Source organism: Mus caroli, unplaced genomic scaffold (genome assembly GCF_978045245.1).
Source record: "Mus caroli unplaced genomic scaffold, Mus_caroli_1 scaffold_6, whole genome shotgun sequence".
Taxonomy (NCBI): domain Eukaryota; kingdom Metazoa; phylum Chordata; class Mammalia; order Rodentia; family Muridae; genus Mus; species Mus caroli.
The window spans coordinates 66,727,532-66,742,738 of record NW_028227261.1 but is presented as its reverse complement, the minus strand read 5'-3'; the positions used below and the strand labels follow the sequence as shown (position 1 = coordinate 66,742,738).

The 15,207-nt window shown below is 39.2% G+C and overlaps 1 protein-coding gene across 1 annotated transcript; it reads left to right on the top strand.

Moving 5' to 3' along the window:
- Positions 1-3,274: 3,274 nt before the first annotated feature.
- LOC110288626 (interferon alpha-7) lies at positions 3,275-3,847 on the top strand. The gene has a single exon (XM_021154921.2). It carries the CDS (start codon positions 3,275-3,277, stop codon positions 3,845-3,847), a length of 573 nt encoding a protein of 190 aa, XP_021010580.2.
- The last annotated feature ends 11,360 nt before the right edge of the window (positions 3,848-15,207 follow it).

The window sequence follows — 15,207 nt, the reverse complement described above, 5'->3', positions numbered from 1 at the left end:
AGAATTCATGACTGACAAATATATTATATGGGGACCAGTGTGCTAAACTGAAACTGAAAGTGGAATTACAGAGATATGTATATATTATATGATGCCCTGTATATATGTTTTACATACCATTAATTTTATATATGTACATATGTGTGCACATACAGATTTCTTTCTGATAGACTCTCAGTACCTCCCTGCTGTCCCAGACCCCATCTTTCAGTGTCACTGTCCTTGTCTCCCCCTCCCTGATGCAGGAAGCCCCATTGTGCACTCCTCATTCTCTCTGCATTACCCAGCTCTGCTTACTGTACAACTGCTGTCTGTTTCATCTTGTTTCCTGACTGGAGGGTTTTTTTTTTAACCTGAAAACACATGACCACTGTGGAAACCAGAATGAACGAGTTCAAGGCTTCAATGAAACTTTCATATATGAGAATTTCCTCTTAATTTTAGACTTTAGAAAATATTCTTCTAATGACCTAGTGCTGATTATTTCATCAAAGGAAAAGAAAAACAAGGAAAGAAAGGAGAAAGTCAGAAAAGAAAAAGAAGTTGAAGGAAAGAAGAAAGAGGAAGGGAAGGAGGGAGGGAGGGAGGGAGGGAGGGGGAAGGAGTGGGGGGAAAAAGAAGAAAGTAAAAAAAGAAAATAGAGAAAGGAAAAGGAAACCAAATCTTCAATCATGAGAAAAATTTAGAGACGAAGAGAGCCACCTACTGGCCAGGCCTGCAAAGAACAAACAGGAAAGTTCCTCATGAATTCTATTTCCTGGCACTTTCCTCCACACTAAAACACACTTTCCCCCAGATAAGCTGACTTCAGGAAGAGTCCATTCCCTTCAAACTAATTTTCAGATGGGAAATCCTCTCTGTTCCCCGGGTCATATCTTCTGGACAATGGACAGATAAGTACACATAACAAGGTCTTTTGTGTCCTTTCCCTCTATCCTCCTATAACCGAAGTGATCTCGAGAAGGAGGTGCCTGTGTGCAATCCCTCTAGCAGGGATTCACAGCCAAAATCCCATCCTTTTGATCAATAGGTAATGCTCTGTGAAACTGAGACAACCAACTCTGAGCGAGGCATTCTGTAAGATTGCATGTGAACCCATAGAAGAGAAATGCTTTGCCTGCTTTGCCTGCTGAGGCCAGCAACTGTGGGTTTGACAAATGTACTGATTTATGATTTCTTTTGATCTGTGACCTCAGTACTTCAGGTAACCTACTCCAAAATGTCACATGCACATAGTGCAATGGAATCTGTGACTAGGCCATGGTCACTCTAAATTGAAGCAGAATAGCTTAGTTCATATGTCTATTGGGGGGAGTTCCGTAATTTACAGACACATGGCTCAACATATCAGGGGCTCTTGACCCTCAGAGTTTTTGAGTTTTGAAGGACACTGGAACAGATGAATGAAATGTGTATCTGTATGTAGGACTACCAAGGATGTGCTAGCACTTCATCAACTCCTCTTAAGACTAACCTGTCAATTAAAACAATTCATCCTTGAGTTTTTTCCCCTGACTCTGTGGTCATGAGATAGATGTTTCTGTCTCTTTGGGTGATGAGCATGCTTATATGAGTGTTGCCATGTCTGATTCTTCAGTGGGAGCAGAGAAATATTTTAAAAGATTATATGTGATAGGGACATATATTGGTGATCCGTGTATTTTCAGAAAATTAAGTGATATCAAGGTGAGCTGCAGATCTGGTGATTGAAGCAGACTGTGTTGGGGATTGTAATTATTGGATAAATGACTGATGCTGTGACTTCTAAACCTGTTTCAGTCATGTTTACCTGTATTGTTATTTGTTTGTTATTTCAGTGTAACTTTCATCACGCTCATGTTTATATCATAAAAATGTTATGAAATAGCTCCACATATAAACCTGCTCAGAAAATATGTGATGTTATATTGAGGTCCACCTCGTCGTTATTAATTTAATACCTCATCTTTAATAAATAAACTGTAGGAATAAACACAGAGAAATTGAAGGACTGAGACTGGAGAATGCAGTAGCTAAGGAACTATTGGATTATATCATTCCTGCACCCATAAGCAGACTTGATTCAATGCACACTCAGTTTATATAAAAAGGACCTTAGAATCGATGAGCATCACACAGCATGAAGACACATCTGTGTACAGTAACACTGTGTACGCTGGAGACTGCCAAGTTTGTCAAGCTTCAGGATTGAGAGTGAACATGGCCATATCCAGGTTTCTGTGTCTGCTATTGCTGAGAGACAGATAGAGAGAGACAGAGAGAGACAGAGAGAGAGACAGATTGAGAAAGAGAGAGACAGAGAGACAGAGACAGAGACAGAGACAGAGACAGAGCATGCATATGCACAGCCTAAAGTGCTGTGAATGTTGTGGTGAGGGCTCCTGTGCATGCACTGATTCTCTACTGCATCCGTGGGTTCCAGTACGCACACTCAGCTCAAGTTTACCAGTGAGCGTTTCTGGACTCTGCATCCTTCTGATGGCCCTAAAATCATCAGATAAGTAGCTAACATGCATTGATTATTAAATTAAATTTAATATAAATTTATATAACATTTAATGAAGGTAACTCAAAGAACCCAACTTGAGGACTTATTTTTTTTGTTTGTTTGTTTTATTGAGTCAGGGTTTCTCTGTAGAGTCCTTGCTGTCCTGGAACACAATTTGTATACCAGGCTGGCCTCAAACTCAGAATTCTGTCTACCTATGCCTCCCAAGTGCTGGGATTAAAGGTGTGCACTACCACTGCCCAGTGGACTTTAAATATTTTAGAGTATACATTTACTTCAATGTATATTAATTGAGAGACACTTGAAACAATACCTTGCATTATTATTTACATAGTTTGTAAACAATACAAACAAAACAATAATTGTCAATTCAATATAGTTAAGGTTTACAGAATATATTACAAGAAATTTTGATTTACAATAAATATGTAAATTACAAACAAAGACAGTTTATTGGTGCTGGAACAGTTAATACAAATTCAAATTAGGAAGAAAAACCCTCAAAACCAGCTTTGGGTATGGAGCAGTGAAAGAGGAAGCAATAATGAAAATCTCAATGGTTTAGAAAAACACCCAGACGCAAGCAGAGAATGAGTTAAAGAAAGTGAAAAGACAAGTGGAAAGTGATGGAAGGGCATTCAGAAAGTAAAAACTAGTGCTTGCCCTATTTAAGACACATCCACCCAGGATGGTCTTCAGAGAACCTAGAGGGGAAGGATCGGGATCAAACAGCCCAGAAGACCAGAAGCATTGACAACATTCACCATGGCTAGGCTCTGTGCTTTCCTAATAGTCCTGGCGGTGATGAGCTACTGGCCAACCTGTTGTCTAGGATGTGACCTTCCTCAGACTCATAACCTCAGGAACAAGAGAACCTTGACACTCCTGGTAAAAATGAGGAGACTCTCTCCTCTCTCCTGCCTGAAGGACAGAAAGGACTTTGGATTCCCCCAGGCAAAGGTGGATGCCCAGCAGATCCAGGAGGCTCAAGCCATCCCTGTCCTGAGTGAGCTGACCCAACAGATCCTGAACATCTTCACATCAAAGGACTCATCTGTTGCTTGGAATGCAACCCTCCTAGACTCATTCTGCAATGACCTCCACCAGCAGCTCAGTGACCTGCAAGGCTGTCTGATGCAGGAGGTAGGGGTACAGGAACCTCCCCTGACCCAGGAAGACTCCCTGCTGGCTGTGAGGAAATACTTCCACAGGATCACTGTGTACCTGAGAGAGAAGAAACACAGCCCCTGTGCCTGGGAGGTGGTCAGAGCAGAAGTCTGGAGAGCCCTCTCTTCCTCAGCCAACTTGCTGGCAAGATTGGGTGAGGAGAAGGAGTGAGTCCTGAGACAAGGTGTGGAGAGGACTTTTCTGGACCAGAACACTGCATCTCACTTTATAAGCTTTCCTCTAAAAACTCTCATAACTTTCACATATGAGTACAAACAACCTGCATAGATGTTTCAGCAATCTTGAGCAATTATTTTCAATATGTAAAACCATGTTTGTATCTGAATCCATTTGTTCTTTCTTGTTTGTTCATTTATTTATTTATTTATTTATTTATTTATTTATTTATTATTCTGCTATTAATAATTTAAGGTATTTATGTTAAATCGTCAGTCTTATATTTTTAATTTAGCAACTTATTATGTGCAATTAACTTATTTTGTATTCAAATAAATTTGCATTATAAGACACTTGGGATTTGTTAATTTGGTATCTCTTTAACATTATCAAATATTTTTAACATTAGAGCATACTGCATAAATATTGTACAAATGAACAGTTTCCAAATACTAGAGAGGATACACACATACACTGCACAGTATTTAGACAAACATTAAACATATTTCTCTTCTCTGCATGTAGTGTTCCTCGGAATGTATAGACTGCATGCTGTGCAGTAGAAAACCAGAGAATCTTTTTGTTTGTTTGTTTGTTTTTGTTTTGTTTTGTTTTTGAGTCAGGGTTTCTCTGTGTAGCCCTGGCTGTCCTGGAACTCACTTTATAGACCAGGCTGGCCTTGAACTAAGAAATCCACCTGACTCTGCCTCCCAAGTGCTGGAATTAAAGGCATGTGCCACCACTACCTGGCTAAACCAGAGAATCTTGCTCCTATTATATTCCTTGGTTCACTTTGACCAAATATTCCCTGGATTCATTTAGCATCTCATTTCCTTGATGTCATATATGGATCATCTACCCTTACTGCTAATGAGTGTAATTGTTTAGTGTTCTAAGTATGAGGAAGATTATGTATAGCAATGCAAACCAATCAAGAAAAAGGAGTAGCCTGCCTATACAGCACAGAAAAGCAGGAGAAGAAGAAACTGGGAATTAGCTCTACTTGTAATAAGACTCCTATACCAGTCCTGGTAGTGAATCTCATGAGGAACCTGAAATGACTCTAGAATTTACCCTCTGAAACTCCACTACTCTTTCTCCATTTCCTGGACCCTACCTCTTCACATTTTCTACTTCTCTCTCTGTTCCTCCTCCTCCTCTTCCTCCTTTGCTCCATCTTCATTGAACAACTAGTTGTGCATGATACAGCACCATCTCTGGAACAGGGGTAATTGATCTCTCTGGGGGCCTCAACCCTGAGGATACCCGAATCTGTTTCTCCAAGCAGCCATAAGTGGACATAGTTCCTTAACTGGTGATCGACTTGCCTTTATTTTCCAAGCTCATATTTTGTCTGGCTTGCTATTATTCATTCAGTCATTGCCACTCTCAATACACATGAGTAACTACCCCATTGTGTTTAAGAACACATCTTTGCTGCAGTCATCCACTGCCTCTTGCTCTTCCAATTCTTCTACTCCCTCTCAAAAGATCCCTGAGGTGAGGAAGTCAGCCTTTTTCTTTTTTTTTCCTGCCTAGTGACCAGTTGAGAGTCTCTCTGTTCATTGGAATGGACTGCTAGAGGTTTCTCTTGTAAGCATTGGCCTCTGCAGGAACCCTCTCTATAGTGTAAGTTCTATTTCCAAATCAGGTATTGTGACAGCATAAACACAACACTTCTTTATTCATTGTTATCCTGATGGCTTCACATTTTTTAAATATGATAGTTCTGAGCAAAATACTTCTGAAAATTTTACATGGATTGCATTGACACTGAAGATCAAGTGAAAACATAGTCACTTTCATAACATATTGCTAATGGCCATAGATCTTGTCCTTATTATCTTAGTACATAACATTATTGCTACTACTTTGTCTGTTAGATGACAAGTCAATTCACTGTTCAGCTTTCACTTCCAATAACGTCATATTTTGGTTCAGTGCTTCAAAACAACATCAGGGTTTTCTTTCTCGGAAAGTAGAGAAGAGAAGTAGAACAGAATTGGAGACTTTGGCGATCAAACCAACACCTCATGATAGAAGAAAAAGTAAATGGGAAAGTACAGAGAGTTGAGGCACTGAAAGCCATTCTGTCTGTTACAAGTAACTGAACAACTATACCATTAAACACATTGGGCACTGAAGATTAATCACTGAATTCAATATTCAATAAGAATTGATGGTTGACAAATATATCATATGGGCACCAGTGTGTTACACTGAGACTGAAAGTAGAATTACAGATAAATGTATATATCATATATGATGTCCTGTATATATGATGTATATAGTACTAATTTTATATATGCATATATATGTGTAAATGTATATGTTCATATGTGCACACACACAGCTTTCTCTCTGATAACCCCCCAGTACCTCCCTGCTGTCCCAGACCCCATCTTTCAGTGTCACTGTTCTTGTCTCCCACTCCCTGATGCAAGGAAGCCCCACTGTGCGCTCCTCATTCTCTCCACATTACCCAACGCTGCTCACAGTACAGCTGCTCTCTATTTCATCTTGATTCCTGACTTGAGCTTTTATTTTTGAAAACACATGACCATTGTGAAAACCAGAATGAAGGAGTTCAAGGTCTGAATGAATCTCTCATGTATAAGAATTTCATCTTAATTTTAGACCTTAGACAATTACCTTCTAGAGACCTAATGCTTTCTCCTTTAACAAAATAGAAGAAAAACAAAAAAAGATGAAAGACAGAAAAAAGAAAGGAAGGGAGGAAGTTCTGAGCAAAAGGAGTAAAGAGGAAGGATCGAAGGAAGAAAGAAGAAAGGATGTAAAGAGAGAAAGGAAAAGGAAACCGAATATTCAATTATTAGAAAGTTTTAGAGAAGAAGTGCTCCACCTACTGGCCTGGCCTGCAATGAACAAACCTAATCCAACTCGGTCAAGTTCTTTACAGAATTGTTTTCTGGCAGAGTTTCCTCCTCATGGAAACACACTTTTCTCAAGATGAACGACTTCAGGAAGAGTCCATTCCCTTCAAATTCATCTTCGGAAGGGAAATCTTCTCCATTCCCCAGGCCGTGTCTTTTGAACAATGCACAGATAAGTATGCATAACAAGGTCTTTTGTGTCCTTTCCCTCTAGCCTCCTATAAACAAAGTGATCTTGAGAAGGAGGGGTCTGTGTGCAGTCCACCTAGTAGGGATTCACAGAGAAACTCACACCCTTATGATCAGTAGGCAATACACTGTGAAACTGAGACAACCAATCACAGGGTAGGAATTCTGTAAGATGGCATGTGAACCCATAGAAGAAATTCTTCACATGCAGCTCTGCCTCCTGAGGCCAGCAGGCTGAGTTCAGTCAATGCACTGATTTATGAGTGTCTTTGATCTGTGACCTCAGTAGTCCAGGTAACCTAATGGCACATGCACATAGTGCAATGTGAATTTGTGACCAGGCCATGGTCACTCTAAATTGAAGCAGAATAGCTTAGTTCATATGTCTATTGGGGCAAGTTCTGTGATTTACAGGGACATGGCTCAGCATATCAGGGGTTCTTGACCCTCAGAGTTTTTGAGTTTTGAAGGACACTGGAACAGATGAATGAAATGTGTATCTGTGTAGGACTACCAAGGATACGCTAGCACTTCATCAACTCCTCTTAAGACTAATCTGTCAATTACAGCAATTCCTCCTTGATGCTTTTCATTTTCCCCCTGACTCCATGGTCAGGAGATAGATGTTTCTGTCTCTTTGGGCAATGCACATATTTATATGAATGTTGCCATGTCTGATTCTTCAGTGGGAGCAGCGAAATAGGTAAAAAGATTATATGTGATAGGGACATATATTGGTGGTCTGTGTATTTGCAGAAAATCAAGTGATATCAAGGTGATACTTCTGAGAAAAATATTACTGAAAGTTTTATATGCATTGACACTGAAGATCACACCTGAAAGCATAGTCACTTTCATCACATTATCTTATTAATGGCCTTAGATCTTGTCCTAATTATCTTAGTACCTAACATTTTTGCTACTACTTTGTCCTTTAGATGACACGTCAGTTCCTTTTTCGGCTTTCATTTCCAATAATGTCATATTTTTGGTTCAGTGCCACAAACCAACAGCAGGGTTTTCTTTCTAGGAAAGTAGAGAAGAGAAATAGCACCTCATGTGGGCTGTGAACCTCTGTCTTTTTTTTTCTTTGACATACTGAATTCTTCAAGTATAAGATTTCTTTTCTGAGTAAAGAGTTTTCCATGATCTTCTCCCTCATTGCATGAAATGTTGCTCTGATTTTGTTATATTGGTACATGATCTTGTAGCTACCTTTGTCTCTGACTATTGATTTCAAATCTTTTACAAGCAATTCAGCACTTTGCTTTTCCTCCCAGAAATCTACAAGGCTATTTCACATTGTTGATTCCAAAGCATCTGACAAATGAAATCCTGGGTGATTTCTGATCTGAACCAACCAGTATTCACATCACCATGTCTGTTGAAGACCCTCATTTTGTTTTTTATTTCTTTTTGTGTAATTTTACAGGGTTGAAAATCCACCAAGACTATTCATAATGTTTTGTCCTTCCCAATAAACTGAAGAACCTGAAACTCTGCCTTATTTATGTCATTTCCTAAAGCAAACAGCACACTCTCCCTTTTTTACAAGTTAAATATCGGTGTCATTATTTGTCCCCTAATTTTTCTGCATATAGCTATGGCTCGTGCTTTTCCAAATACAAATATGGTAAGTATTTGGAGACTTACTAAATAATTAAAATACTCAAAAAGGAGATAGCCGAGGCAGGAACTTTCTTCAAGTAAATGCAGAAATAGCTGATTGATTTCTCAGAATCCACAAAGTCATAAGGGCCTCAAGAAATATCCTTTGGGATAAACATAAGCAAGGATGTGATATCTGTATAAAATGTATCCTTTAGGACTCCAGATTTCCCTCCCAATTTCATGTGTTGCCTTCTTTTTAAAAATTATTTCTTTCTTTATTTATATTTCAAATGTTGTCTCCCTTCCAGTTTCTCCACCAACCCCCTAACACACACCCCCACTTCAATAAGGGTGCTCACACACACACCAACCCAATCCTGTCTCACAGATCTAGCACCTTCCTATGATAGGGCCTTGACCCTCCACAGGACCAAGGGCCTCCCTTCCCATTGATGCCAGACAAGGCAATCCTCTGCTCACATAAGCAGATGGAGCCATGGGTTCTTCCATATGTACTCTTTGGTTGGTGGTTTAGTCCCTGGGAGCTCTTGAGGGGGGGCAGTCTGGGTGGTTGATATTGTTCTTCCTATGGGGTTGAAAAGCCCTTTAGATTCACCAGTCCTTCCCCTAACTATTTCACTGGGATACCTGGCTCCCTATACTTAATCTGATGGTTGGCTGTGAGCATCTGTATCTATGTTGGTCAGGCTGTAGCAGAGCCTCTCAGGGGACAGCTATAACAGACACCTGTCAGTAAGTGCTTCTTGACATCAGCAATAGTGTCTGGGTTTGGTGTCTGGAGATGAGATGGATCCCTAGGTGGGGCAGTCTCTGGATGGCCTTTCCTTCAGTCTCTGCTCCACTCTATGCCCCTGCATTTCCTTTAGACTTCTTGCTTCCCTAGGATCTGGGATTTTCTAATGGCTACTTCTAGTTCCCCATTCCCCACTACTACATACCTCCAAAGAATTTCCTGACCCTCTGTACTACTCCCCAGTATCCTCCCACACCCTTTGCTTCCCCCTTTCCCTCCTCCTCTCTCCCTACCAGGTCCCTCCCTCACTCTACCTCACATGATTATTTTGTTTCCCCTTCTAAGTAGGACTGAAGCATCCACACTTTGGTTTTCTTTCTTCTTGAGATTCATATAGTCTGTGAGTTGTATCATAAATATTCCAAGCTTTTTTGCTAATATCCACTGATCAGTGAGTACATACCATGTGTGTTCTTTTGAGAGTTGGTTACTGCACTCAGGATGATATTATCTAGTTCCATGCATTTGACTGTGACTTTCATGAAATCATTGTTTTGAATAGCTGAGTAGTACTCCATTGTATAAATGTACCACATTTTCTGTATCTAGCCCTCTGTTGAGGGACATCTGGGTTGTTTCAAGGTTCTGATTATTATAAATAAGGCTGCTACAAACATAGTGGAGCATGAGTCTTTGTTATATGTTGGAGCATCTTCAAGAACATGCCTAGGAGTGGTATAGCTCTATCCACAAGTAGAACTCTTTCCATTTTTCTGAGGAACCACCAACATGATTTCCAGAGTCATTGTACCAGCTTGTAATCCCATGAGGAATAGGGGAGTGTTCCTTTTTCTCCATATCCTTGCCAACACCAGCTACAATCTGAGGTTTGATCTTAGCCATTTTGATTGGTATGAGGTGGAATCTCAGAGTTGTTTTGATTGGAATTTCCCTGATGTCTAAGGATGTTGAACATTTCTTTAGTTGCTCTGTAGTATAGCTTGATGTCAGAGACGGTGATTCCACCACAAGTTTTTTGTTGTTGTTGAGAATGGTTTTTGCTACCCTGGTTTTTTTATTACTCCAGATGAATTTGAGAATTGCCCTATCTCTGTGAAGAATTGAGTAGAAATTTTGATGGGAATTGCATTGAATCTGTAGATTGCTTTTGGTAAGATGGCCATTTTTACTATATTAATCCTGCCAATGCATGAGCATGGGAGATCTTTTCATCTTCTGAGGTCTTCTTCAATTTCTTTCTTCAGAGACTTGAAGTTCTTGTTGTATAGATCTTTCATTTGTTTGGTTAGATCTCTCACGTGCTTGGTTAGAGTCACATCAAGATATTTTATATTATTTGTAACAATTGTGGAGAGTGTGATTTCCCTAATTTCTTTCTCACCCCATTTTTCCTTTTTGTAAAGGAAGGCTACTGATTTGTCTGAGTTAATTTTATATCCAGGCACTTTGCTGAAGTTGTTTATCAGTTGTAGGAGTTCTCTGGTGGAATTTTTGTGGTCACTTACATATGCTATCATATCATCCAAAAATAGTGATATCTTGAGTTCTTCCTTACCAATTTGTATACCCTTGACCTCCTTTTGTTGTTTAATTGCTCTAGTTAGAAATTCAAGTACTATACTGAATTGATAGAGTGAGAGTGGGCAGCCTTGTCTAGTCCCTAATTTTAGTAGGATTGCTTCAAGTTAATCTCCATTTAGTTTGATGTTGGCTATTGATTTGCTGTGTATTGCTTTTATTATGTTTAGGTATAGGCCTTGAATTCCTGATCTTCCCAAGACTTTTAACATGAAGGAATGTTGTATTTTGTCAAAGGCATTTTCAGCATCTAATGAGATGATCATGTGTTTTTTTTTTTCTTTGACATTGTTTATATAGTGGATTATGTTGATGGATTTCCATATATTGAATGATCCCTGGATCACTGGGATGAAGCCTACTTGATCATGGTGAATGATTCTTTTGATGTGATTTTGGACGTGGTTTGTGAGAATTTTATTGAGTATTTTTGCATTGATATTCATAGGCGAAATTGGTTTGAAGTTCTCCTTCTTTGTTGGGTATTTGTGTGGTTTAGATATCAGTATAACTGTGGTTTTGTAGAACGAATTAGGTAATGTTCCTTCTGTTTCTATTTTGTGGGATAGTTTGAAGAGTACTGGTGTTAGGTTTTCTTTGAAGGTCTGATATAATTCTATACTAAACCTATCTGGTTCTGGGATTTTTTTTGGTTGGGAGAATTTTAATGACTACTTCTATTTCCTTAAGGGGTTACAGGACTGTTTAGGTGTCTTACCTGATCCTGATTTAACTTTGGGACTTTGTATCTGCTAGAAGACTGGCCATTTCATTCAGATTTTCCAGTTTTGTTGAGTATAGGGTTTTGTAGTAGGACCTGATGATTTTTTAAATTTCCTCAGTTTCTGTTTTGACATATCCATTTTTCTTACAAATTTTGTTAATTTGGATACTGTCTCTGGGCCCTCTAGTTAGTCTGGCTAAGGGTTTAATCTATCTTGTTGATTTTCTCAAAGAACCAGTTCCTGGTTTTGTTGATTCTTTGTACAGTTTGTTTCGTTTCTACTTGGTTGATTTCAGCCCTGATTTTAGCCCTGATTTGATTATTTCTTGTGGTCTTCTCCTCTTGTGTGTATTTGCTTCTTTTTTTCCTAAGGCTTTCAACTTCTAAGCTGCTAGTGTATGCTCTCTCAGGTTTCTTTTTGGAGGCCCTCAGAGCTATGAGTTTTTTTCTTAGCACTGCTTTCATTGTATCCCATTAGTTTGGGTATGTCGTGCCTTCATTTTCATTAAATTCTAAAAAGTCTTTAATTTTATTCTTTATTCCTTCCCTGACCACATTATCATTGAGTAGAAAGATGTTCAGCTTCCATGTGTATTTGGGCTTCCTGTTGTTTTTGTTGTTATTGAAGACAATCATACTGAAGATAATTCATGGTAATCTGATAGGATGCCTGGGATTATTTCAATATTTTTGTATCTCTTGAGGCTTGTTTTTTGTCCAATTATACAGTGAATTTAGGAGAAAGTACCATGAGGTGCTGAGAAGAAGATATATTCTTTTGATTTAGGATAAAATGTCATATAGATATCTGTTAAATCCACTTGCTCTATAACTTCTGTTAGTTTCCCTGTGTCTCTGGTTTGTGTTTCTCTGGTCTGTCCATCATTGAGAGTGAGGTGTTGAAGTTCCCCACTATTATTGTGTGAGGTACAATGTGTGCTTTCAGCTTTAGTAAAGTTTCTTTTATGAAAGTGGATGCTCTTTCATTTGAAGCACAGATGTTCAGAAGTGAGAGTTCTTCTTGGTAGATTTTTCCTCTGATGGGTGTGAAGGCTCCTTCCTTATTTTTATTGATAACTTTTTGTTGGAAGTCGATTTTATCTAATATTAGAATAGCTACTCCAGCTTGTTCCTTGGGACTATTTGCTTGGAAAATTGTTTTCTAGCTCTTTACTCTGAGGTAGTATCTGTCTTTGACACTGAATTGTGTTTCCTGTATACAGTAAAATGCTGGGTCCTGTTTATGTATCCAGTCTTTTAGTCTATGCCTTTTTATTGGGGAATTGAGTCCATTGATGTTAAGAGATATTAAGTAATAGTGATTGTTGCTTCGTGTTATTTTTGATATTATTTTTATGTTTGTGTGGTTATCTTCTATTGGGTTTGTTGGAAGATTATTATTATTATTATTATTATTATTATTATTATTATTATTATTATTTTGCTTATTCTAGGATGTAGATCCCCTCCTTATGTTGTTGTTTTCCATTTATTATCCTTTGAAGGGGTGGATTTGTAGAAATATTGTGTACATTTGGTTTTGTCATGGAATATCTTGGTTTCTCTATCTATGGTAATTGAGATTTTTGCTGGGTATAGTAGTCTCAGTTGGCAGTTGTGTTCTCTTAGGGTCTGTATGACATCTGCCCAGGATTTCCTGGCTTTCATCGTCTCTGGGGAGAAGTCAGATGTAATTCTGATAGGTCTGCCTTTATATGTTACTTGACCTTTTCCTCTTACTGCTTTTAACATTCTTTCTTTGTTTTGTGCATTTGGTGTTTTGATTATTATGTGGTGGGAGAAATTTCTTTTCTGGTCCAAACTATTTGGAGTTCTGTAGGCTTCTTGTATGTTCACGGGCATCTCTTTCTTTAGGTTGGGGAAGTTTTCTTCTATGATTTTGTTGAAGATATTTACTGGCCCTTTAAGTGGTAAATTTTCCTTCTTGTCTATAGCTATTATCCTTAGGTTTGATCTTCTCATTGTGTCTTGAATTTCCTGGATGTTTTGTGTTAGGATCTTTTTGCATTTCACATTTTCTTTGACTGTTGTGTCAATGTTTTCTATGGAATCTTCTGCACCTGAGATTCTCTCTTCTAACTCTTGTATTCTGTTGATTATGCTTGCATCTATGGCTCCTGACTTCTTTCCTAGATTTTCTGTCTCCAGACTTGTCTCCCTTTGTGATTTCTTTATTGTTTCTATTTCCATTTTTAGATCCTGGATAGTTTTGTTCAATTCCATCACCTGTTTGCTTGTGTTTTCCTGTAATACTTTAAGGGCTTTTTGTGTTTCCACTTTAAGGGTTTCTACCTGTTTACCTTTGTTCTCCTCTATTTCTTTAAGTGAGTTATTTATGTCCATCTTTAAGTGCTGCATCATCATCATGAGAAATGACTTTAAATACATGTATTGCTTTTCTGGTGTGATGGTGTATTCAGGACTTGTTATGGTGGGAGAATGTTCTGAGGATGATAAGTAAACTTGGTTTCTGTTGCTTCTGTTCTTATGCTTGCCTCCTGCCATCTGATTATCTCAAGAGCTCCCTACCCTTGCTGTATCTGATTGGAGCCTGTCCTCCCTGTAATCCCAGTTGAGTCAGAATAGCTCAGAGTCCAGCTGTCTCTGTAATCCTGTGATTGCCGCATCCTGTGATCCTGAGATTCTGGGTGTGTCAGAGTTCCTGGGAGTCAAGCTTCCTCTGCAACCCTGAGATCCTGGTGTGACCAAGATCCTGGGATCCTAACATCCTGGGCATGCTAGAGCACCTGGGAGTGATACCTCCTCTGGGGGCTGTGGGACTGTCCTCTGAGTTTGCATCCAAACTAGACCAGTGCCAACTGGAAGGAACCCAAGCCACTGGTTGGGCTGGTTTTCTTCATCTCCTGATCCTGCTGGTCCCAGTCACTTTTGGTGGTGTTGGAACAGATGTTGTGTTCTACTCAACAGTGATCCCAAAATCCTGGACATGCTAGAACACCTGGGAGTGGAGACTCCTCTGGGGACCATGGGACTGTCCACTACGTTTGAGCCCAAGGTAGACTGGTGCTGACCAGCAAAATTTGTCGGGCAGGTTTCCTGCATCCCTGGATCCTACTGGTTCCAGTTACCCCCATACTTTACTTTTTGACAGAAATATTTATGTAAATAGTATAAATAAAACAAAAAAGTTGTAAAATGAATTACAATAACTTTAAAATACAGTCATAGGGGAAATTTTGTGTTTGCAGTAAATGTGCAGTTTTCACACAGAGATTGTATATCTGTGGAGTAGTGGTTAATGACAATTTAAGTGTCATTTAAAAAGAAACCCTGGAGAGTAGCTTTCTGAGGGCAGTAGTGAAACTGAAAGCAATGATTGAACCCACATCCCCAGGGGGCAGGGGAGGGGAGGGCAAAATCCCAGACACAAGCAGAGAGTGAAGTAAAGAAAGTGAAAAGAGAATTGGAAAGCAAGGGGAGGGTATTGGGAAAGGAGAAACTTGTATTTGTCCCTATTTAAGAGAGATGTGCACAGCAGGCTCTCAGAGAACGTGTGGGAGAAGACTCAAACCCACAGCCCAGAGAGCGACCAGCATCTACA

Bases quoted from the DNA above. Each gene is read 5' to 3' on its own strand.
- LOC110288626 (XM_021154921.2), top strand. From the start codon at position 3,275: ATGGCTAGGCTCTGTGCTTTCCTAATAGTCCTGGCGGTGATGAGCTAC.